Below are 25994 nucleotides of genomic sequence, written 5' to 3' on the forward strand. Positions count from 1 at the left end.
CAGTTTCTGGCCCAGAGCAACACTAACAATGTATGAAGCAGTATCATCAATAGACACTGATCCTGCATTTTGGCTTATCTTATATAAAAGTCAGGAGAGCTAAATAGAAGTAACAACATTTTTTATATTGATTTTAAATTACTATTGCTTCAAGAGTCAGTAAAATGTTACCTCTTTGAAAACTCATTTTTTCTTATGTGTGGATAAGATAAAGGAAGAAAAGACGTGGTTATGCATTTACAGCAAGCTATTAGGATGTAAATGGAATCAGTGCTCTGTGTAATGCTGGAAAGCCCTTAAAAATTACTTTGAAGAACAATCTTGCCACAGTGAGCCAAACTTCAACAAAATGAAAGGATTTTGTACTGTTTGAACATTTGGATATGTTTTAAAGGTTTTTCTTATTAAATACATCTTAGAGAGAGCTGGCATACCTTGGCTTAGGAACTCGTTCTTCAGGGACAGGCGTCCAGGTAGAATCAGAGTTCTTCTGTTCTTTGAACCGACCAGTAAAAACAGTGGCAACATCCTCCATATCATATGCACAGACGGCTGAGCCTGGGATGCTGCATTGTGACATTTAGCAGAAAGGCAGAGTTCATTTTAAACCCATGTAGCAAATTAATCCTTTAACACATTCTTCAAAATTCGCTTCCCAGTCTCCTACTAACAACCTAGTAGGAGTTTTCACAGAGTTTCAGGGTGTTTTTTCCCACCACCCTAACTAAGCTCAATGCCTATACACCTGACTCCCTTCCCTAACTTCTTCACGGACACAGCCACTTGCAGATGACACTGGAGAATTGTGCTACTACACACAATATTTTAGGCTTTACTTGTCCTGAGCATTTAATTCATTTTTGCTCTAGGTAGCAAATGATGATAATTAAGGTAACAGGAAGGACGAACTACTGCCAGTTCTATGATCAAAAACAACAACTAAATATTACTGATTCTAGACTTGCTCAAGTTGAGATTCTGTCCTTGTCATTGCAGTAGCTAGATCAAGCAACAAAACAACCTCAGAGATGCAATGACATCAGCAGGTTCAGAAACATCAGTCATTTTCAGAGTGAATATGCAAGTGCACCTAATTTAAAATAACAGCTTCTTAAAAGGGGAAAAAAAAAGCAAATAATCATGTTCATTCTGGAAATATAATTAAGGAACCTTGGGAAAATTACATTTGACCAGTTAATTTAAACACCTTTCTGCATTGGTAGTTTGAACAAACCATGTGCCTTAGATATTTCATTTTAAAGTTTTAGTTCTGCATCTCAAGTGCTGCCTAATACGTTTACCTGTTGTAAGGTGTAGAAAATGTTGCTAGAATGACATCACGGCCATTAATACGTACGACATCTGTCACTGACTGTAGGATATTGAAGTAAAAATGTGAATCCCCAGGTACAGAACAATTGAGTCGAGCCTTCACAAAGGATGTCCATTGCTTCTCCAATACTCGTTGAGAACCTCCCATATCATTTTTACAGACTCGTGCAACTCGTGGGAAAAGAACCTGAAAATATCAAAGTAAGCCTTTTGATATTCCCTTCGGCTCTCAAGCAATCACTTTATAATTTCGCTACATAGACCTCTAATCTTAAGCTAAAGGCCATACTGAAATAAAGTTATCCAAATGGAATGAAGTCTCCAGTGGTGCGGCAAGTAAGTACTTGGATATGTCTAGTTAAAGATTACATTGTGCAAGATCAGTCTCTGAGGAGCTTTGCAAATTGAATTAACAATTTCTGTTAATATCATCTAAAGGACACGTAGACAAGAAGGATGGGCATTTTGTCTGTGTTTTTAAGCTAATACACTTATTTGTGCGAGGTCCCTTCTCCTACTTTGATTCTTCTGACATGGACGAAGGAATAAGTTGATTGTTCCTTCACATTTCAGAAACTTGATTAGCTAACCTACACTCAGTGGCTACTTTATCATTTACATCTGTAGACCTGCTCATTAATGCAAATACCTAATCAGCTAATCATGTGCCAGCAATTCAGTGCATAAAAAGCATGCCGACATGGTGAAGAGTTTCAGTTGTTGTTCAGACCAATTAGCAGAAAGGGGCGGGGGGCAGGGAGGGAATATGATCTAAGTGACTAACCATGGAATGATTGTTGGTACCAGATGGGGTGGTTTGAGTATCTGAGAAACTGCTGATTACCTGAGATTTTCTCACACAGCAGACTCTAGAGTTTACAAACAGTGGTGCGAGAAACAAAAAAAATCTAGTGAGCTGGTGCTTTGAAGTAGATACAAAGGGAATGTCAGAGGTAAGCTTTTCCCACACAGAGTGGTGGGTGTGTGGAATGCACTGCCAGCAAAGGTGGGTAGAGGCAGATACAATAGGGACTTTTCGGAGACTCTTAGATAGGTACATGGAGCTTAGAAAAATAGAGAGCTATGCAGTAGGGAAATTCTAGGCAGTTTCTAGAGTCGGTTACAGGGTCGGCACAACATTGTGGGCTGAAGGGCCTGTAATGTGCTGTAGATTTCTATGTTTCTATGAACAGCAGTTCTGTGGGTGCACTCTCCTTGCTAATGAGAGAGGTCAGAAAAGAATGGTTCAATCTGACAGGAAGGTGACAGTATCTCAAATAACCACATGTGCAACAGTGGTGTGCAGAAAAGCATCTCACAAACCACAACACGTCAAACTACAGCAGCAGAAGATGTCGAAGATACACTCAGTGGCCACTCTATTAGGTCGAGAAAGTACCTAATAAAGTGGCTACTGAGTGCATGTTACAAAGAGAAATAAATTATTCGGAATCTGTTGAACCTGGCAGGAGATTGAAATCAAGATTAATGCCATTCGTAGTGAAAGGCAACAGTTAATGTAAAGTGGTATTGTGATTCATCAGAAACTGGGAATTTTAAATCCATTCCCCCAGGAATGATATCGTAGCACAGTGTACTAGAGTAGATTTAGCTGGAGATCAACATTTTCCCTCCCTCATTTAGTTTGTGTTGAGCTGTTGGAAAGCTCACAGGATCAGTGCTGATGACCATTTATTATCAGAGATGGTGGAGACAATCCAATATTTCAAAAGAAAATTAGGGGAAGAGGTCATGGGAAGTCTGTACTACGTGCACACCTGGCTTTTGTAAATGAAAATGACGTTCTGAAAATGCCCATTTTTAAAATGAAAACCAGATTCCAAAGGGTATGAATTATGAGTCTCAGTATGGATTTCACAACTTGAAAGTTGCATTCCCTGCTGTTTAGAAGGTCCTGAGGTGGTTTGCTCAATGTTTGAAGGATAATTAAGGGTAATTGATAGGTTTGGTTAAAATGCTCTGTGCTCAAAGGCCTGCGATGTGACTGTGCAACAAAAGACTCTGGAGTCTACGCGCGTCTGAAGGCCTGTCACAGGTCCCCAGGATCGGATGTCTGTGTGAGCAGGAGGCACAAGGGCCAGTGAGTCGGTGCACCTAGAATTCAGGATCCTGCCATTGGATAGTCTGGGGTATACCAAAGGACAGAGCTCCAAGGTCGATGGGAAATCAGGAAGTCGGCATCCAAGGCCTGGAGACTGGAAGCCTGCACTGGAGGACAATCCATGTGTGTGGCTGGGTGGGTGGGAAGGAGGAAACAGGTTTGTTCGTTACTGTTTTGCGGCTTATAGCATTCCGTTTTGTTGCTTTCTGAGCATTGTGGGTACACAGTCAAGGCACTGGAAGAAGTGGCTACATTTGCAGGCTGCTCCCAGCACATCCCGAGGTGTATTGGTTGTTAATGCAAACGATGGATTTCACTGTGTGTTTCAATGTACATGCGATAAGTAAATCTGAATCTGAATGTAGATTCTTGGGCTAGGTTCTAAAAATTAGAGCCTGGGCTTTTAGGAATGACATTAACAAGGGCTGATAGACATTTGGAACTTGTTTCTGCAAATGGCAAATGATGCTCCATCAATTGTTGAATTTAATGCCATGATTAATCGACTTGTGTTAAGCAAAGCTATTAAGCGATAATGGGATGAAAGTGGATGTATGGAAGTAGGTCACAGCTTAGGCTTGAATTAACTGAACGACAGAACAGCTTCAAGGGGATAAATGATTCACTCCTTTACATCACATCCTTCTTTTCAGATCCTAAGGTTTGTTGGGAGGTAAAGAGAAATTCTCTGAGCATCAGAATTAAATTCAGAATTAGTTGATGACTAAATGCACATTGATATTGACAGCTCAGTCTTCAGCAAAGCACAGATACAACAATAAATCTTGTGTCATATCCAAATTGTCCCATACAAGTGTTATAGCATATACATCACAATTTGTATACACTCTATCCCATGGAGGTCACGTGGTTGCCTGACAATAGCAGTTAAAAAAAAAGAACTGAATACGCCAGGCTAAATTGCCCGTGAAGTTCTTCTCTAACCCCAAAAGCTGATCATGACCAAACTGGGACATAACGCAGGATCTCCTGAGGGCGGAAACGCACTTGGATTCCTCAGCTTCTATAAATTTACTAAAGTGGTGAAGATAGAGATATCCTGACCGATGGGTCTGGGTACTTTCTGGTGTGGTAACATTCAAAGTTCAAAGTACATTTATTGTCAAAGCATGTATACTATATACAACCTTGAGATTTGCCTCCTTACAAGCAGCCACAAATTGGAAAAACCCAGTTGAACCCATTAAACAAAAGAAGACTGTCAAACACCCAATGTGTGTGTGTGGAGGGGAAGGAAAACAAACTGTGTGAACAACAAAAATAAGCAATAGAAGGGGCAATGAAATGACAAGGTTAAATCTCTAGCATTATATTAGGCTGCCAGCTGCCAATCCCTCCAATTTAAGGGTTTCTTTCCTGTTCTCCATAAGCTGCTTTTTTTTCTTATTGCTAATATCTATAGAATCTTGCTCTGGAATCCTGACCTTCAGGGAAAATGACAGAAGACGGTCAGGGGAATTGGATTGGGAGGTTGCTGGCAGCCTTTATCATTTTGGGATTATACTCACTACAGAATCAAAGCAGTATAGAAAATATAAAATAGTGCATCAGAGTACAGGCCCATCAACATTGTGCCTGCAAGATCAATCTAACCTAGGGGTTCCCAACCATTTTTATACCATGGACCAATACCATTAAGCGAGATGTCTGTGGACCCCAGGTTGGGAACCTCTGATCTAACCATCACTCCCTCCCCCAGATACCCTCCATTTTTCTTTCTCCACATGCCTATGTAAGAGTCTCTTAAATGTCCCTAAAGTATCTGCCTCTACCACCACCCTAGTCAGTGGGTTCTTCACATCTACCGCTCTCTCTGTAATAAACCTACCTCTGTCATTTCCCCATGTACTTTCCTCCCCACACCTTAAGGCTATTAGCCCCTTCTATTAGCCATTTCTGCCCTGGGAAAATAGTACACTTGTAGTCTGTTAATTTTGATTGGGAATTTAATGATATTTTCATACTTGGTGTAGATTAGGATATTAGTACAACAGTAAAGTAAATATGATATCATCTCAATGTGTTCCTTATGCGTTAGAAATGCTCAGTACCATTTCTCAGGACAAAATTAATGAGTGTAGAAGTTGCATTTTACCATCTGTTCATTTACTGGATAATCATATTACAGAAGTGTTTCTTTGAGTTTCATGTTTATATACAAGGGAAGCACATCCTCAAGCTAAATCAATCAACCTTTGCTTTCTATGAGAACCAACAGGAAAATGATTCACTCTAGTCAGGAACCTTTTGTAAACATTTTACAAAACTCCCCTTTCTTGGGCCTGCGGGGTTGATGTTTTAGGACAAATGTTTAAATCCCTTTGGAGTTCCATAAACAGTAATTTTTCTGTTTTAAATGTTGGAAACTTATTTGATATGGACTGTTTAGCTTTCAGTTTGTGTTCATGCCACCTCAAGCCTTGCTAGGCGTGTAGGATTGACTTGGACAAACAAATACACCAAACCACAAAAATCATTATCACATAATCTCAGTGACCTTCTTAGCCTGATTCTGAATTTTAGCTGGTGGAATCACTTTGCAAACACACACACACAAACTCTCCAATCATTTAACTATTGCGTTTAGTCCTGTGCACCCCATTGGTATCTTTCCTTCTTCACAAACTTTGCATATATCGAAGTCTAAACACAAGAGATTCTGCAGGTGCTGGTAATCCAGAACAGCACACACAAAATGCTGGAGAAACTCAGCAGGCCAGGCAGCATCTATGGAAATGAATAAAGAGTTGATGTTTATTCATTTCCATGGATGCTGCTTCCACTACAATTTTGTGTGTGTTGCTTTATGTATCTGTCTTTTTCATTGCAGAATATATTTGCTCCTATTATTCTTAGATTCTGCCCTGGCAATTATTTATTCACTTGGTATTGGATATGTTAGTTAAAAAGAAAGAAACAGCAAACAACATATCATGACCATTCTACTCCTGATTAGAGCAGTAACGATCCATAACTTCTACTGGTGATAGCCCCATAATATTCAGGAAAATTCTGATCACTACCTTTCCCATGGTGTTGTACTCTACAGCTATTTCTCGAAAGAAGAAATAGATATAATCTTTGTAATCCACAGCCTGGACAAAGTAAGGCTCTGTAACAAAACGAGGAAGCACATGTTTACAAATAGTTCAAACACTGAGTTTGAGCATACATAGATCGTAGAATATTACAACACATTGCAAGTGGAAAGAAAATTAAACATCTCCATTTAATACTTGTGCCCTGTGTCAGGTGTCCAACTTAAGATAATGGCTAGAGTTAGATTTCAGTGGTACGATGCAGCTTTCTCAGTGAGATAGTTAGCATCAGATGAAGCAAAATGAATAATTGCAACATCACTATCTGCATGTAATCTTATATAGGAGAAGGGATTTTAAATACACTGGGCAACAATTTTTTTTTTGAAACTTGCTTCCTCAGAAACTTTTTTTTGTTTATGATAGACTGCTTGAAGCTGAGCACAAATATAATTTCAGATTACTTGTATCATGTAGGAATTTGGAGAAACAAGAAATATTTTATTGAATATAATGTGTTTAATTGCATTACAGTGCTGACACTTTGCAATAGTTCAACTAAGCTAAAATGTTTTGATGATAATTTTTGTTTGTACTCAGTGTCTGAGGCTTCTCTCTTAAGTGTCCAGCATTGATGGATTCTAGTTGCCTTGATACCATTTCTCCATGACTTCTACGTCCTGGTGAAACCTTTCATCCTGCTTGCCACTGACAGCACCAAGATTTACAGGGATGAAGTCTAGATGGGAATGCAGAAAATGAATCTTTAGTGACATGTTGCACTTCATAGTTTTGTATGCTTGAAGCATGTTATCAACCAGGTGCATGTAGTTTGGTGCTGTGTAGTTGCCAAGAAAATTTTCAGCAACATCCTTGAGTGCCTTCCATGTGATTTTCTCCGGTCCCACTAGAAGTTCTTCAAGTTGCCTGTCATTGATGGCTTGTTTGATTTGTGAACCAACAAAAATATCTTCCTTAATCTTGGCATCAGTTATTCTGACTTGAATTATGAATTGAAATAACAAATATTGGTGATTTTTTAAAAAAGTGCGTTAAAAGGAAATTTCATGGTGACCTTCATGATCAGCAGCCCAAGTTCCATATGAAACATCCAAAAGTATTCAGGAAACAAAATCTTTGTTGTCCAGTGATATCAAAGCTGCGAGAGAATGATATGAAGAACATTCCACAAGGTGTCTGTGGAATGTTTCTGAGATGCCCTGACGTATGCTTTATGAGTATTGTGTATCACCACTTGGACTTCACTCAAATTAAATATCTCCTTTCTTCAAGGAAAATAAAATTCACAACATCTTTGATAATTAGAGATAGTGATTGGTTGGCTGCCTGACAAAGTTTTCAAACGTTTCTGTTTCCTCACCTTTCAACCATTTTGAGTCGTGTTTTACCGTCCGTAGAGTTGGACTCTCCCCAAGGCTCCGATATATAACTGCATCAATGGCAAGGAAGTCAGTTACAGTTGCTGAATAAAGTTTACCTTCTGGAAGAAACAGAACAAAAAAAAAACACACTATCAGACAATGTAGCTTTGATGGGAAATATGCTGTAAGAAGTTTGACATTTCCTACAGATAATTGCAATATTACAATTTTAATTCAGTTTTGGATATTTTCTTCAGTTTTGCTTTAATCTTAGAAGCAGCCTGATTTTTTTTATATATTTGGGTGTGCACTAGTTTGTCAACAAATCCTTTCCTGCCCTAAACTAAATACTTTATTAGTAGACCTGATCAAATTTCACTGTGATTCATTTAACTTCAGAACCATTTCCAAGAGCAAGAGAAATAATTTTTAAAAAACCTACATTTATCATTGTCAGCAAATCTGCTTAAAATTTCATAGTGAAAGTTTGGATTCTGGCCAGGTCTGGACAAGCAAAGTATTGCTGTAAGATTTCCTACCCAGACCCATATGTCTGCCTGAATGCCCTGTCCCTTTCATCTGTACCCTTGATTACACACAGTGTTGGTGCATACAGCTTTCCCAGCAGATACTGCAACCAAATCAAATCTTCATTCTTCCAACAAAATATTGGTCTGAAATTAACATCCCTGTCCCTGTCCCACTCTTCTCCCTCCCTATAAGTGAGAATACTTTACATTGTTTATAACTTCCATTCTTCAAAACCTTCTGGATTAAAAAGCTTGCTTGAATCATGGTCTAGATTTTTCAATGTTGCTGTGGGGTATTATTTTTGAGCAAATAGCTTACTTAGTAGTTGCATTTTTAACATAAATTACAGCAAGCCCCCACTGTGATAGAAAAGTCAGTAAACAACTTGCCTTTATATAGCACTGTGAATATAAATAATTTGTAAAGGCGCTTCACAGATGGGCAAATGGAAAATGGGCTTTGGGCCAGGAGAGATTCATTAGGAAGGGTCGGCACATGTTCTGCTGGAGAGACAGGATTTGGGAAGGATTTAAAGGGTAGGGGATGAAGAGCTGATGGAATTTAGGGAAGTAATTTTTGAGAACTCAAAGTCAGAGCACTTAAAGTTCTGTCGATTAATGAAATGAGGAAAACAGGAGGCCACTGTTTCAGAGACAGAATGTTGGGGCACGTCAATGAATGTCTCTGATAAGCACATTCAAAAGTTTCAGTGACCACTACAGGTTTAACATATTATTAAATACATTTAAAATGTTTCTTAAAATTAAAATACTTCGAAGTGCTAGAAACACTTAGTTATATGAGGTTGAATAAAAATATAATTTTTCTCAAGCTTTTACACTCATTTCTCTACAGCAAAGTTGGTGCAGATTCACTGAGCAAATGTCTGAGCGTATCTGCTTGACACTTATAGGAAGTTTGGGCTTACTTACTGGATTCCATGAGAACACCAACATGCAATGGGAATTCGAATGACAGTAATCAATGAACAGACTTGATGGACCAAATGGCCTAAATCAGCTCACAAATCTTATGGTCTAATGATTAGCTAATAGTGAATTCAGGATCTTTACTCACAATCGCCAGCCATTATGTGTAAAGTTTTTTTGCCTATTACTGACAGACATAATGGAGCCCTTGCCAGCTGCCACAGATCTGATTGATGCGCAGTGCCCTTAGAGTAAACTGGACATAGTTCAAGAGAATGAGAAAGGAAATCACTCTAGGTCCACAACAGTAAATGAAACTTAGTTGGGAACAGGATATAAACAGTAAAACATTGGATAATCTAAACTTTGATGGGGTGGTAAGGGAAGAGGAGGAAAGATCATTGGATTGAGAAAGTTTACTGGCAATGAAATGACTGTTGTATTGCTCAAATTATTCTGCATTCCAACTTAAACCTCTCAGCAATTGATAGGTTAGCCATCATTTGCCACGCCCCTTATATATCCTCTAGTCAGGCACTGATTTGCTTACAACATGATGGTATGGCAAACCACGTAGGCAAACCACATAGCTTCACAGAGTGTTGTTTGTGTGAGATTGTATTTGATGAGAGGGTAAGTTAAATGAGTACCTTTTTACTGAGTGTTCATAACAGAGTCTAGAAAGTTTCTTACCAGCAAAAAGTGCAACGTTGGCATGTTTTGGATCATATGGGCACCTTGCCATTCCACTGATGTTATCGTCTCCAAGGACTTCCATGGTGTCTGACTGAAACAGGCAAGAAAAATTCAAGTGCAAATTATTGAGCAAAAGGCCACTAATATTGTTCAAAGCTGTTGTTAGCTTTGCATAATGCATTTTACTCATCAGGGTGATCATCTACGACCATCTCAGCTTCAAAATGTTTGAAGTAATAACTCCTGCGCAAACACGAGGAAACCTGCAGATGCTGGAATTTCAAGCAACACACACAAAAAATGCTGGTGAACGCAGCAGGCCAGGCAGCATCTATAGGAAGAGGTACAGTCGACGCTTTGGGCCGAGACCCTTCGTCAGGACTCTGCTCCGTCTAGCGGAATTAGTCCTTACGCTTAATAATTTCTCCTTTGGCTCCTCCCACTTCCTCCAAACTAAAGGTGTAGCCATGGGCACCTGTATGGGTCCCAGCTATACCTGCCTTTTTGTTGGCTTTGTGGAACAATCCATGCTCCAAGCCTATACTGGTATCTGTCCCCCACTTTTCCTTCGCTACATCAACCACTGCATTGGCGCTGCTTCCTGCATGCATGCTGAGCTCGTTCACTTCATTAACTTTGCCTCCAACTTTCACCCTGCCCTCAAGTTTACCTGGTCCATTTCTGACACCTTCCTCCCCTTTCTTGATCTTTCTGTCTCTATCTCTGGAGACAGCTTATCTACTGATGAATCCTACAAGCCTACGGACTCTCACAGTTACCTGGACTATTCCTCTTCCCACCCTGTCTCTTGCAAAAATGCCATCCCCTTCTCGCAATTCCTCCGTCTCCACCGCATCTGCTCTCAGGATGAGGCTTTTCATTCCAGGACGAGGGAGATGTCCTCCTTTTTTAAAGAAAGGGGCTTCCCTTCCTTCACCATCAACTCTGCTCTCAAACGCATCTCCCCCATTTCACGCACATCTGCTTTCACCCCATCCTCCCGCCACCCCACTAGGAATAGGGTTCCCCTTGTCCTCACCTACCACCCCACCAGCCTCCGGGTCCAACATATAATTCTCTGTAACTTCCGCCACCTCCAACAGGATCCCACCACTAAGCACATCTTTCCCTCCCCCACCTCTCTGCTTTCCACAGGGATCGCTCCCTACGCGACTCCCTTGTCCATTCGTCCCCCCCATCCCTTCCCACCGATCTCCCTCCTGGCACTTATCCTTGTAAGCGGAACAAGTGCTACACATGCCCTTACACTTCCTCCCTCACCACCATTCAGAGCCCCAGACAGTCCTTCCAGGTGAGGCGACACTTCACCTGTGAGTCGGCTGGGGTGATATACTGCGTCCGGTGCTGCCAATGCGGGCTTCTATATATTGGCGAGACCCGACGCAGGCTGGGAGACCGTTTCACTGAACACCTATGCTCTGTCCGCCAGAGAAAGCAGGATCTCCCAGTGGCCACACATTTTAATTCCTCGTCCCATTCCCATTCTGATATGTCTATCCACAGCCTCCTCTACTGTCAAGATGAAGCCACACTCAGGTTGGTGGAATAACATCTTATATTCTGTCTGGGTAGCCTCCAACCTGATGGCATGAACATTGACTTCTCTAACTTCCGTTAATGCCCCACCTCCCCTTTGTACCCCATCCCTTATTTATTTATTATTTATTTATTTATTTCTCTATCCCCTTTTTCTCCCTCTGTCCCTCTCACTATACTCCTTGCCCATCCTCTGGGCTTCCCCTCTCCCCCTTTTCTTTCTCTCTAGTCCTCCCGTCCCATAATCCTCTCATATCCCTTTGCCAATCACCTGTCCAGCTCTTGGCTCCATCCCTCCCCCTCCTGTCTTCTCCAATCATTTCGGATCTCCCCCTCCCCCTCCCACTTTCAAAGCTCTTACTAGCTCTTCTTTCAGTTAGTCCTGATGAAGGGTCTTGGCCCGAAACGTCGACAGTACCTCTTCCTAGAGATGCTGCCTGGCCTGCTGCGTTCACCAGCATTTTTTATGTGTGCTGCTTAATAACTCTTGCGAAGAGTTATTCTTGCAGCTGAAATGCAATAAATCTTTAGCGTGTGTTAAACCTTCTTCAGTAGCAGGGCTCATAATACTGCTATAGATGTTTGCTGAAAATATAAAGAGAAAATGCTGGAGGTACTGAGCAGGTCAGTTAGCATCCTTCAACCTGAAAATTCAATCCTGTTTCCTTATCCACAGATGCTGCTTGCCCGGCTGAGAATTTCTCGCAGGTTCTTTGATTTGAGTTCAAATTTCCATAATTAGTATTTGTATGATTTTATATAATAGAGGCTGATATTTTAGTTCAGTATTGTTGGAGATTGTTCATCATCAGAGCCAGCTTTTAGATAAGGTACTAAGCAAGAGACTTATCTGACTCAAAATCAATGCCAATATTCTCAGCAGACTAGTAACATTCTTCCCCCATGTTCTGAGCAACCTTCTAAAAGACCAGTCATTTCTCTGATTGTTTGTAGGCTTCACCTCACTTACATTGTTTGCTAAATTCAAGGTCAGAATTACTTCAACAACTACGTAACGATTTGAAGATTTCATGAAAAGTGCTGCATAAAATCCAAATTCATCATTCTTTTATTTGGAGATATTTAAATATGAAAGCAGTTAACTCAAGATTAACTTAAAAGAACATCAAGGTGTTCCAACAGTTCTGTAGTTTAAATTATGTAAAAAGCATTTTTCTCCTTGAGGCTGCCCTATAGGATTGGATATATACCTTGCTGCACTTAAATGAGAAGACAGACACATCACAAAGGACCAAAAAGATCCAATTTCAGACTGCTGGCCAGTCTGAGACATTTCTAAGGTATTAGTAATGGTAAAGAATAGAAATAAGCGTAATAGTATTTAGTAAATGTTCATTATTGGCCAATGAGCTATTGCCAGAGTCTGGACTATTTCTATCAGTGGAATGGCAAATCAACAGGTGTGGTAATCAGTATCCCTTATTCCGATGAGCAGATGGGCAAAGCATTAAATATTTGTATTACTCCCAGTGGCAAATCTCTACGAAAAATTTTTGACACTAAAGATTTGCACTCTTCTAGAGTGCAACAAATTTCCAGACTTTGATCTGCATCATTGAATGTACAGCAAAGATTGAATTGTAAAAGCTGGGATGAAACAAGATAGGTGTCACCAGAAGCAGGTTAGTTACTGTAGAAGATTCATCTGAGGAGCTGTTGTACTGACTTTCCTTTCACCAGATCAGGTAACTCCGATTAATGTGAAACCAATCCCACTGTGAAACAAGAAACCTGTTCGAGTATAATGCGCAAAAGTGGGAAAACAAATTTCAAGCCAAGCTGGAGAGACCACTTGCTTGAGCTGCTTCCAGGTATTAAAATTCAACAGCTGCCAAAGCAATGAGCTTAAAAAGACTGTCTGCAGCTCTCTCGATATGGAGATGACATTGACTGCAGATGTCTGTTTTCCTGATGTAATCAGCAATGGTAATTGAATTGCCAGGGCTTCTCTCCAGAAAATTCTGCTATGTATCTCTATAGTTAAATGTACTGTTTGAGCTCCGCAGAACATAGCAATGTCAAGTCTGCATGCTGTTATGTTCTGTTGCCAGGAGATAAGTGTTGCAGATCATAGGTACGACTAAACTTCGACTGGGCAGTCACACACTTGCAAAGTTCTAAGCCTCCTGTTCATCCCCTTATTTACCATCCATCTCAGCCCTGTCATCCCAGGTAATTTCCCAGAATCATCACAAAAGACAGTTGCTTCATCAGGTCTCTTGTGAATGAATGTGAAAAGAAGGAATACATTGGATAGATGACTTTGTCTCCACCTAACTTTCCAAATCTCTATGGAAAATATGGGTAAGTTACTATCTGAAACTGGGGCTTCATTTCCAGGTTTAATATCACTGGAGATATCATGAAATTTGTTAACTTTGCGGCAGCAGTACAATACAATACATAATAATAGAGAGAAAAAGAAAATGGTAGATTAACAATAAATATATACATATAAAAATAGTTAAATTTAATAAGTAGTGCAAAAAAAGTAATGAGGTAGTGTTCATGGGTTCAATATCCAGTCAGAAATCAGATGGCAGAGTGGAAAAAGCAGCTCCTGAATCATTGAGTGTTTGCCTTCAGGCTTCTGTACCTCCTTCCTGATGGTAGCAACGAGAAGACAGCACATCCTGTGTGGTGAAGGTTCTTAATAATGGATGCTGCCTTTCTGAGGCACCGCTCCTTGAAGATGACCTGGATGCATTATTCTCATTTGGAACCTAACAGCCCAGCGCATTAGATATCCACAGAACATCTTTATATTACAAGTATATGTCATTCTAATTGTTACACCTCTTGCTTAATGTCTGCAGCTCATAAACAGGTCACTATGCCTCACAGATACATTCTATTGTTTATATTCTACCTGATCCTCCTTCATAAACCCATGTCATTCTCCCTCACACATTTACCCAGCGTCCCCAAAAATACATCTATTATTTGAGTTTTGTTTATAAATGAGAAGTGAGGGTCACAGGCAAATATACCATGTGATGTTCATTATCAGTGGCCCTTGTTGCTTCTACTTCTTGTACCTGCAGAGCAACGCGTACAAGCAGCAATTAGAGAAATGATAGGTTGTGTGTTTATTACAAAGTTTCTCAGAAGGCCACTTCTCTCTTTCACGCGTCTTGAAACAGAAGTCCAACCTTTGACCCATCTCAATTGATATCACACGTCCCCCATGTAGTTTTGACGCTGCTAATATTTGCTGTTTAATATTCTCATGTTGTGCGGCCCTCAAAAGTCAAGGACAGTTTCGACTGATTACATTATTGTTCACAGCTCTTTGTTTCTGCTATTCCATCATTTCAAGATCTGGATGGAATTGTTTTAACATTGCGTCCTTCTCTGCTTATCAGAAGCAGTCTGAATTAAAAGACACTAATAGACCGTGGCATGCTGAAATTGGATTGTCCTTTTTAAGTGCAACATGAAGCCAGGCTGCACACCTTGGACAGCAGAAGCATTCAACTTAATTTGGAACTATATAATTGCCATATTATCTATGATCAAAATACTTCTCAACACAGAATCTATTGAAAAATAAATTAGGAATTATACCACTGACTTTACAATGAGATTCAGATACTGAATCAGAATGAGTTACAATCGCCTGATGTTGTCTCCCGGGACAGTAATGAGAAGCTTCATACTCAGGAAGGCATATGAAGGAACATACCTTATAGTTTCTGCATGATGGGTTGAAAGCATTTGTCCCGCAGACGAATAATGTGTCATCATTTCTCTTCAGAAGCAATTTAATGAAATTGTGACATTCATCCTAAAGCAGCAAAAGTTTATGTTACTGCCAGTTCTCAGTACAATTGTGTTTTATTATTCAATTATTACAGTGCACTGTCTCTAAACCTGTAAGTACAGTGGAACAGTAAGCTATTACTTTCCAGCTCTACGAGTTTACCGTTGTAACAAACAGAGCCATTAACAGGGGCACCCATTAGAAGAGAAGGCTAGTAGATTGGAGATTGTGTTTTATGATGACAGACAGTGTAGTGACATCCATTAAGGAAATATTGCCCTCTCACCTTATGTTTTCCCTTCATTCTACATATGTCAATATCAGCTTGTTTTGATCGCCAGGTTAACTTCTGTGAATATGAGAAGAATGGTCAGTGGAATCAGAACAACTAATTCAACTTAATATTTTTTCAATAAACAACATTCATTTGTGCCTGGTGTGTTCATAGTTAGTGTGGTACATTTTAATTCTGGTCACCTTGCAATTTCATTCAGATACAGTGAGTGTTCCACACACATACTGTGTGTGTGTGTGTGTGTGTCGTCTTGATTCAATTAAGTTCAGTAAATTTTATTATCTGTACGTATATATCACCATATACAACCCTGAGATTCATTTTCTTGTGGGCATACTCAAATCTATAGAATAAAACTATATGAGAATCAATGAAAGGCTGTCCAACTAGGCATTCATCCAAAGTGTAGAACTAGAGAGAGTGCAATACTAGATCTACTAGGGATTGAGACAGGAGTTTGTGTAGGGGAACACTTTCAATCTCATGATCATAATGCCATTAATTTCTTGGTAATAATAGAAAAGGATAGGTCTGGTCCTTGGGTTCAGATTCTCAATTAGAGAGGGAACGATTTTGATGGCATCAGATAAGACCTGGGAAAGGTGGATTGGGAGAGGTTGTGTTCTGGCGAAGGTGTACTCAGTAAGTGGGAGACCCTCAAAAGTGGAATTTTGAGAGTACAAGGTTTGTATGTTTCTGTCAGAATAAAAAGGCAAGGGTAACAGGTTTAGGGAACCTTGGTTTTCAAGAGGTAGCGAGGCCCTGGTTAAGAAAAAGGTGTGTTACAGAAACAAATGAGGTACTTGAGAAGTATAAGAAATGCAAGAGAACACTTAAGAAGGAAATCAGGAGGGCTAAAAGAAGACTTGAGTTTATTTTAGCAGAAAATGTGAAGGAGAATCTTAAGAGCTTTTACAAATATATTAAGAGGAAATGGATTACAAGGGACAAAACTGGTCGATTGGAAGATCAGAGTGGTAATCTATGTGTGGAGCTGAAAGAGATGAGGGAGAATGTAAGTGGTTTTTTTTTGCTCCACAGAGACTGCACACAAAGTCAAGTTTGAACCTGGACTGCTGGACCAGTGTAGCAGCAGCATACTACACTACCACCTTATAGACACTAACCAAGCATAAATATTTGTTGTTTTCTTTCAATCACTGCAGAAAATGTTATAGCAGACTAAAAAGCACTTTCATGGACTTTAATGGATTTACTATCTTGATTCATGGTAACAATATGCCTTGACTTACTGTAGATGGCTAAATTACTGCAGGGGGTTCCATTTTAATGAGATTTAATTTCCATTGTAATACTGGTTTTTACGAACAATACAAAACAATCGGCACGTTTGATATTTAAATTTTGCATGATAATTAAGAAATATCCAGCTGAGAAAATAATTTTGCCTGGCACTTTTCACACAGGTTCGCTGTGGCATACCCAGATCATCTCATTTCAAAGCTCTTGCACATAGGTTGCTTGTAACATGTAAATGGCCTCCTGTACCTAATGAAGTGAGCACTGAGTGTATGTTGATGGTTTCCCGCTGCCACAACCCATCCACGTCAACATTTGATGTGTTTCACACCCCTGTTGTAACGTGGAGTTATTGTGAGTTACTGTCTCCTTCCTGTCAGCTTGAACCAGTCTGGCCTTTCTCCTCTGTACTTTCTCATTAATAAGGCGTTTTCGCCCACGGAACTGTCGTCCACTGGATTTTTTTTTGTTTCTCGCACCATTCTCTGTAACCTCTATAGGGACTGTTGTGCATGAAGATCGCAGATCAGCAGTTTCTGAGATACTCAAATCAACCCATCTGACACTAGCAATCATTCTACAGTTAAAGTAATGTAGATCACATCTCTTCCCCATCCTGACGTTTGGTTTGAACGACAACTGAACCTCTCGATCATGTCTGCATGCTTTAATGCATTGAGTTGCCTCCACATGATTGACTGATTAGATATTTGCATTAACAAGCAGGTGCACTTAATAAAGTGACCACTGAAGGTATGTTCACTTGAACAAAACTTTCCCATTATAACATTAAATGAAAATTGTACTATGAAATTTAATGGAGGGTCTTATCTAAAATTTCCTTAACTGAGAGATTATTCCCCTCCACAATGTAGACACAATCTGTTTTCTCTCCCTGACAGTTCTAATGCAGGGTCTTTGACCTGAAATGTAAACTCTGATTCTCCTTCCACACATGCTGCCAGACTGGTTGAGAGTTTCCAGAATTTTCTGTTTTCATTAAAAGATATTAGCTGTCTTTGTTTACCCTATACTTTATCACCAGATTTTCTAACTTACAGGAGTTGAGTCTTATCTGGGTTCTGCACATGGGGCCTTGTGTTTAAACCGTGAGAGTAGCGTCTCACAACCAAGGAAAGCATATGCAACTTACTTTGTTAAAATTAATCTGTTCTTTGAATGATGTATCCATTTCAACAGTGTAAATATGGTCTCTATAAATAGAACAAAAATTGACATGTTCATTTTGGGCTTCAACCATAGTGTGCAGAATCTTATCACGCTAAACAGACAGGAAGTCAAGAGGAAAAAAATCATTCAATTTTAAATGCCTCATCACATAATAATACAACTATTACAGATGCATTAGAAAGGATTTTTGCTCAATGGAATATTCATAAACTAGAGCAAATTGGTTTTCCAATAGCTCTTTATTAAATGAGCCGATGAGGCATGCAGGAACAGGTAAGAACCCGGAGTTGTTCCCTGATCTGTCCAGGAGTTCCTAGTTCCACTGGCAGCCTGGCATTGCCTGTTAGACATGGCCATTTGGATATCAGGCGAGGACAGCATCAGCTTCTGAACCAATGACCCTGCACCTCTTATGATTCTGCTTGTGATCAAAACACCCATACTCAGCACCACAGCTCTCAAATAAATGAGAGCTTGTAATGAGATAGCTTGGGGTACCCATAGAGTACTGTCGTGATGAGAATCCACTTTTCAGGAGAAGGTATAAAATAAAAAGATTGTTGGTATCGTGATGGTGAGGCAGGTAGTTTTCAGTTGCAGATCAATTGGTATCATGGGAAAAGAAATGGAGAATGGAACTTAATACTGAGAAATGCAGCTGCTGAATTTTGAGAGGACTAATGTGGTCAGGATTTATAATGATAGAATAGGTGGTTAGAAGTGAATGGATTCCCAAATGACCAGAGGACCTTGGTGTACACACCCATGTACCCAACAGGCAGCAGCAGAAGAGATTCAACATGATTTTGCATTTCACTGATGACATAAGATTGGATAGGCTGGATTTCTTCTTTTTTGAATGATGTAACCATATGGTTTCTATAAATAGAACAACAATTGACATGTTCATTTTGGGCTTCAACCATCGTGTGCAGAATCAGAATGACGAAAAGTATAAGAAGAATGGGCAGTGAGAAATAGCTCCTCTAGTCAGATGCACCAATAACAGGAGGGCAGAGTTTAAGGAAAGAGAAAGCAGGTTTCAGGGGACATGAGGAAGAGTATTTTTCACCCAGAGGACGGCAGAAAGTTGGAATTCTGCCTGGAGGCAGACTCTCACAACATTTAGGAAGTGTTTAGAGGATCAGCTGAAATTCTACAACATTGAAAAAATATGCTAGATAGGTCCTCAATCCCCTGCATTGACATTGTGGCCCAAAGGACCTATTCTGTGCCGTGTTATTATTGTGCTGTGGTTCTAATATTCAATATTAAAATAATTCTCTAGTTATAACATTAATTGTGAACCATAATGAGTTTCCTAAACTCTCACTTTACAGCAAAATAATTGTCTTGATGGCTGCAATTGTTAATGGTTTAACAGAAGTTCTGAATTTCATTAGTTCAAAATTATAGCAGAATTTCACTTTATGTTCCACATTTTAAAGCCTTTTTCCCCAATTTAAATAACTAGAATAAAGCATATTAGATGTTCTAATTAAACAAATGCAAATATTAAAAAATCTTAAAGGTTTATATCTTTGAAGGTTAAATAACATTTTTGCTGATAACATCATTTCTATCGATGTAATTGTAGGAATGGACTATCGGTATATGCCACTATAGCACATACAGAGCAGCCAAAGATGCAGTTTCTAGCACTAAGGCACATCAAGTCTTTCTGACACAGAACACTGACAAGTATAATTAGATCTACTTAATGTAATTGTACACGAAGAGGCGGATACAAAACACCAACCTCAAAGGAGACGAACAGCAAATTTGAAACCTTTGGTTGTGCATTTTTAAAATTCACCCTTGCATATATCCTTTATGTGAAACCCTACCGAGGCTGTATCATTTGACTTTAAGTAATAAATAAAATACTGTTTATACTTGACAAGGACACACTCAAAGTGGCAAGTTTCTTCTTCTTAAAGTTAAAATTAAATTGTGTTATCTGCAATCACAAAGTAATTTAAATCAAGCTTTCAGCCTCATGCATTTCCATTCATTTAAAACGACAAATAGCCCATTGTATTTGCTAAATTCTCCTTACAGAAATGTCAAATTGCTTACATATTGCTGAGAATGGCACTTTCTTTACAAATACCCACCAATCTTCCTACAGAGGAAAACCATTAGCACATCAGGTGAAAGGCTATTTTTAAATTCTTCTGCACGCATTCCCACTGAGAACAGAATAGGCAGGCAGGTTTGCCTGGGAGGGAAGAATGTAGTTATCTGGATCTGTTGTACACATTTCCTTGCTTTCTTTTTGGGTTCCATTAAATGGATATCTGTGTAAACTCTTACTGATAAATCATTTCAAGGGTCCAATTTACAATTCAGTTACAGTTGGTTTCAGAGATAGTAATTTGCAGCTCTTGTGTGTACTGTGTCAGACCCACTCAGGAAAGTCAATGAAAATCTTCAGTTCTATCGTTCTAAGTCATACAGGCTTATTATATATAGCAAATGTGTAATAAGATTAATGCAGTGAAACACCAATCAAAAAAAAGCTTAACTGCTTTTGTAATTTAACATAAAAGCACAACCATTATGAAACCAGGCATTATTTCTGAAAGAAAGCCCTCAAAAATGTTCCGTTCTGCTTTCACCAGGGGCAGCAACAGGGTTGTTTGCATGGCTTACTGACAGCGGGGAGTGGAGGGGTCAGGGGAAAGAGAAGCAGAAATTATCTGAGTCCTTATTAATGAACAGATATCACTTAGGCTAAGTACTGGAAGGGCCCAGTGCCCATGGAATTGTCCCTCAGCGCTTAAGAGAAGAAGAAACAAATGAAACAGTGTAGACTGAACCATGCCACTCATTTGATTAAAATGGCACAGCTCTTCCCTCCAAAGGATAGGTGAAACACAGGGTTCCCTGTAGATGCAAAACAAATAAACCAATGGGTAACGACCTTTACAACTTAGAACTTGAAGTTTAACTTTTTTTCCCTCTAATATCTTTCAAAATGCATCTGAGGGGATCAAAGTCAATTTAGAAACATTGAAATATAGAAAACTTACAACACAATACAGGCCCTTCGGCCCACAAAGCCGTGCCGAACATGTCCTTACCTTAGAAATTACCTAGGGTTACCCATAGCCCTCCATTTTACTGAGCTCCGTGAACCTGTCCAGGAGTCTCTTAAAAGGCCCTATTAGATTTCCTTTTGTTTGTGCACTGCCACGATTCACATCTCATTAGTATCTGAAGGTAAGGAACTACAGGTGTTTGAACTGACTTTACAAATTCTATGAAAAAGATATAAAACATCATAAGATCACTCCATGGATCACAAAATCCATGATTTACCTCCTCGGTCCTTTAAACTACTGATGGGTTAAAGCACACTGGCACCCAGACGTATACTGGGCATCACTGCAGTGTTTTTCATTAGTGAAAAGCTGCATGGATGGTGGACAATTCTGCACCACCTGAACAAAAGCAGGCCCCTGCAGTAGCTGTAAGAACTGCTTTGTCATTCATTCCTCGATCCTGAAGTCGGCAGTTGGGAACTGTTGCAAGGTTAGATAGACTGCTTTGACTTGAGGATCCCTATCCCCAATCTCATTGTTAATCCATCCCTTCCTGGTCCTAAACCTGTCCTTCGATCTCTTCCTTCAGGTTCCAGGTTAGACACTCATCTCCAAGCCTGACCCAATCACACCTTACCACCTCCCCATGTCTAACATCAAGGTTCAGATTACTCCTGCAATCCCCAAACCAGTAGCTAAAAACAAGAACCATGTGACTGAATTTCTGACTATTCACTTTAAAATGAAAGAATATGTTTCAGACTGTCAGAGGACGTGCATAGATCTGGATAACAATCTTCTGACAGAAAATGAATTACATGTTATCCTTCCCTTCATTTTTATTTTAGATTCTGTTGTCCAACACAGCTAAATTATGAATCTCCTAAAAAAACAAATAATATTTCCTGTTGCCTGCTTCAACATTGAATTTAATTTCTGTAAAATTCCCTCAGGCAGTAAGTTAGTGTGTAAGCATAACATGTATATGTTCCCTGTCGTCCATTCAAGTTTACAAATAGCATCATATCCTCAATTAAGAGGGAAATGCCCTCATGACACTTGAAATTTCATTTGAGTAGGACAGAGTTATCCATCACAGTTATTTTTAGCTTTGCAACTGAAACGATGACATGTTTCACACCATCGCTGAGGCTGTGAACAAATAGGAAATAAAAACACCTTGCCAGAACACTTCCAAGAAAATAGTGACGCTACTGCTTGCCTACTCCTGCTTACAACTCCTTGCATACTCCTTGCTCACAAAAGGTACATTTAAAAACAAGTACCAAGATATATTTTCTTTTATTCTTGGGGTCATTAGGACAGCAGGCAAATGGTCAATCTGTTCTAATTTTTGGAGTGCAGATGAAAGGCAACAATCACATGGTACAATAGCCTAAAGCAAGTAAGTTCATCAGAAATAAAAATGAAAAAGGATGTAGGGTAGCCTCCTGATTCATTTTCACCAATACACTATCTCAAAGATACTTCCAACAGTTTGTATTAAAAATAAGCAACATATCAAAGTGACAACTTCCAAACATCAATACTTATATGTGGCATCGTCCAAAAGATTATCATCCCAGCCTCTGTAATAATCTGCATGGAGTAGAGTTAAACTCTGGCCTAATGAATGGCAAAGCAGGGTCAAAGAACCAAATAGTCTCCCTTTGTACCAATGTGTGTGTTTTTAGAATGAATGTGCTGTTATGACGTTCATCACTGAATTGAAGCATTTGCTGGCCATTCCAGAGAGTGCCTGAAGGTCATCATGCTGGTGGGTCTGGGTGATGTTTGGTCTAGACTAGGTGAGGATGGTAGGATCTCCTTTCCTTTGGACATTAGCAAACTGGATGGGTTTCATTACAATGCAGTAGCTTGGTAGCTGTGGTTAATGATTCTAACTTTTTCATCCATAATTATTTATATACTTTAATTTAAATTCCCCAGCTACTAAACTAGGGTGTGAATTCTTGTCCTTTGAACAGCCAATAAGACCACCGGATACAAACTTTGTAACTCAACCACTTCTCTAGTGATATTGGAAAGAAGTCACATATTTACAGTAAATTTTATTTGCCCTCTGTGGAGTCTCATGATCTACATCAGGGCCTGCCCAGATGTGATGTCATACATTTGTAGAGTTATAGAACAGCACAGCACAGAAACAGGCCCTTCGGTCCATCTTGCCTGTGCTGAACCATTGATTTTCCTAGTCCCTTTGAACTGCACCCAGAACATAGCCCTCCATACCCCTCCCATCCATGTACTTATCCAAATTTATCTTAAATGTTGAAATCAACCCATATCCACCACTTGCGCTGGTAGCTTGTTCAACACTCTCACCACTCTCTGAGAGAAGAGGATCCCCCTCCCCATGTTCCCCTTCAACATTTCACCTTTCACCTTTCAACCTTCACCCTTAACCCAGGACATCTGGTTGTAGTCTCACTTAACCTCAGTAGAAAAAGCCTAGCTGCATTTACCCTAGTTTAAACCCCATAATTTTGAATACGTCTATGAAATCTCCCCTCAGTCTTCTATGTTCTAGGGAATAAAGACCTAACCTGTACAGCCTCTCCCTGTAACTCAGGTTCTCAAGTCTCGGCAAGATCCTTGTAAATTTTCTCTGCACTCTTTCAAACTTACCTCTATCTTTCCTGCAGGTAGATGATCATAACTGCATACAGTACTCCAAAGTCGGTCTCACCAACAGTCTTATACGAAATGTAAAAACTCCATTCAAGATCTCCTCCATCTCTTCCAGCTCCACGCACAGATGACCACTCTGATCTTTGCAATCCTATTGCTCTTAATATATCTGTAGAAGCCCTTAGAGTTCTCTTTCATCTTGTCTGCCAGAGCAACCTGATATCTTCTTTTAGCCCTCCTGATTCTTAAGTGTTCATTTGCATTTCTTATACTCCTCAAGTACCTCATTTGTTTCTGCTGTGCACCTCCTTCCTTTTCTTAACCAGGGCCTCACTGTCTCTTGAAAACCTTTATTCTGACAGGAACATACAAACTCTGTACTCTCAAAATTTCACTTTTGAAGACCTCCCATTTACCAAACACACCTTTGCCCAGAAACAAACTTTTCCAATCCACATTTGTCAGATTCTTTCCTATATCATCAAAATTGGCTTTTCTCCAAGTTCGAATGTCAACCTGAGGACCAGACCAATCCTTTTCCATATTTACCCTGAAATTAATGGCATTATGATCACTAGAGGCAAATGTTCTCCGACACAAACTTCAGTCACCTGCCCTGTCTCATTCCCTAATAGGAGAACTAGTATCACACTCTGCCTAGTTGGGGCTTCTATGTACTGATTAAAGAAACTTTCCTGAACACATTTGACAAACTCTTTCCCATCCAGCCCTTTTACGGTATGGGAGTCCCAGTGCCCTGTAGGTCAGAAGTGATAAAGGCATAAGGATATGGTTATGATGTTCAGAGGGACTTATACAGGAAACAACACCATAATGCCTGGACTCACTCACTCCGTAAGGTACAAGCAACACAAAGCCATTGCTTACTTCTGCAGAGCGTAGAGCTGGCACAAACCCACTGCACAACACAATCAGTTCTTTATATGGCACAAGTAGCCGCAACCACTTATTTTGAAATTAAAGACTTCAGAACATTGGCCAGTTAATTGTGTGTAGGTGTTGGCTAATTAGTGAAATAATACTGACCTAGCAGCAATGTAGAGTGTTCGATTCATTTTCACAATCAGCTGAATGTCCAACTTATGCCTTTGTGTGTTATTTCGTCCTGGCTTGTGACCCAAAAATACCGGATATTGTTTAGTATCTGTTAAGGAACAAAGAATTTAACCATGTTAACGCAGTCAGGCACTCACCACTCAGTTGGTTTTTGTACCCTGAGGCAGTGAAACAATATCACAGCAGATTTCACAAGCACTCATTCCTATAATCCTCGTTACAAGTCAGCAGGGACAGCAATTCCATCACAAGTTAAAAATTCCTGCTTGTGAGGAAATTACTTTTTTTACTATCCTGTATAGAGACATTTACCTAGCTACAAACAGAAGCATAATTCTTCAAACTTCTATCCTTTATTTTTAGTTCCATACTGAGGTCAGCAAATGAGAAATTTTATTTGACTACTTACAGTTGCCATGTGCAATACTGATAGGCTCAGAATCTTCAGGGAAACCAGCCCCAACAAACTGTAGTAGTGAAAAATATAGCAGCAAGGCTTCAGACTTCATAGTAGCACAGCTAGCTTCTGATTTTTATTTTCACTTAAGCCTGAAAAATGGGGGGGAGGGGGGGAAAGAGGTGTCAGATGTTAGCTTTTTAAGATTGCACGGTAAAATTCAAGAGGATTCATTACGATTTTGAACCATACAATAATGTACACATTCTCGATCAAAGGGTCCAGGGAAATGACTTAACAAGACCAGGACTATAAAAGAAAATGAAATAAAAAGAATATATGCTTAGCCTCCATTCAAAAATTCACACAGATGTCTTAGCAATGTAATAGGATAAACAATGTGAAATATATTAATCATAGATTCTTACTTCAAATAATTAATAAATGTTAATCAAGAGTTCATCTACTCATTCCAGAGGACGTAATATTTAGGCATATTTCAAAAAGAGGAGTTACCACTCAATAAACAACAATGCAAGCCTCTCCGTCTGTCTCACTTTCCTCCTCTCTCAATTCAAATTCACATACAAAATTGACACCACAAACATGCTTAACAGCAAAAGTTGCGTGCTAAAATGTTGAGCAACAATATGTTCGAAATGCAAAATGATGTCTCCATATAA

The 25994-nt window shown here is 39.5% G+C and overlaps 1 protein-coding gene across 12 annotated transcripts in view; it reads right to left on the reverse strand.

The window, feature by feature from the left end:
* The window catches only part of sema6a (sema domain, transmembrane domain (TM), and cytoplasmic domain, (semaphorin) 6A), a 167734-nt gene that overhangs the window by 34409 nt on the left and 107331 nt on the right, over positions 1-25994 (reverse strand). For all 12 annotated transcript variants that reach the window (XM_072281424.1, XM_072281422.1, XM_072281431.1 and 9 more), the window contains exons 2-11: positions 25324-25463; positions 24885-25002; positions 18101-18161; positions 15679-15741; positions 15315-15416; positions 10049-10142; positions 7895-8014; positions 6499-6587; positions 1302-1519; positions 435-566 (exon numbers count right to left, since the gene is read on the reverse strand). In XM_072281424.1, coding sequence (XP_072137525.1) covers positions 435-566; positions 1302-1519; positions 6499-6587; positions 7895-8014; positions 10049-10142; positions 15315-15416; positions 15679-15741; positions 18101-18161; positions 24885-25002; positions 25324-25423 — 1097 coding nt within the window. In that variant the 5' untranslated portion in view covers positions 25424-25463. The remainder of the gene's footprint in view (positions 1-434; positions 567-1301; positions 1520-6498; positions 6588-7894; positions 8015-10048; positions 10143-15314; positions 15417-15678; positions 15742-18100; positions 18162-24884; positions 25003-25323; positions 25464-25994) is intronic.

This window comes from Mobula birostris, chromosome 17 (assembly GCF_030028105.1).
Source record: "Mobula birostris isolate sMobBir1 chromosome 17, sMobBir1.hap1, whole genome shotgun sequence".
Classification (NCBI taxonomy): Eukaryota; Metazoa; Chordata; class Chondrichthyes; order Myliobatiformes; family Myliobatidae; genus Mobula; species Mobula birostris.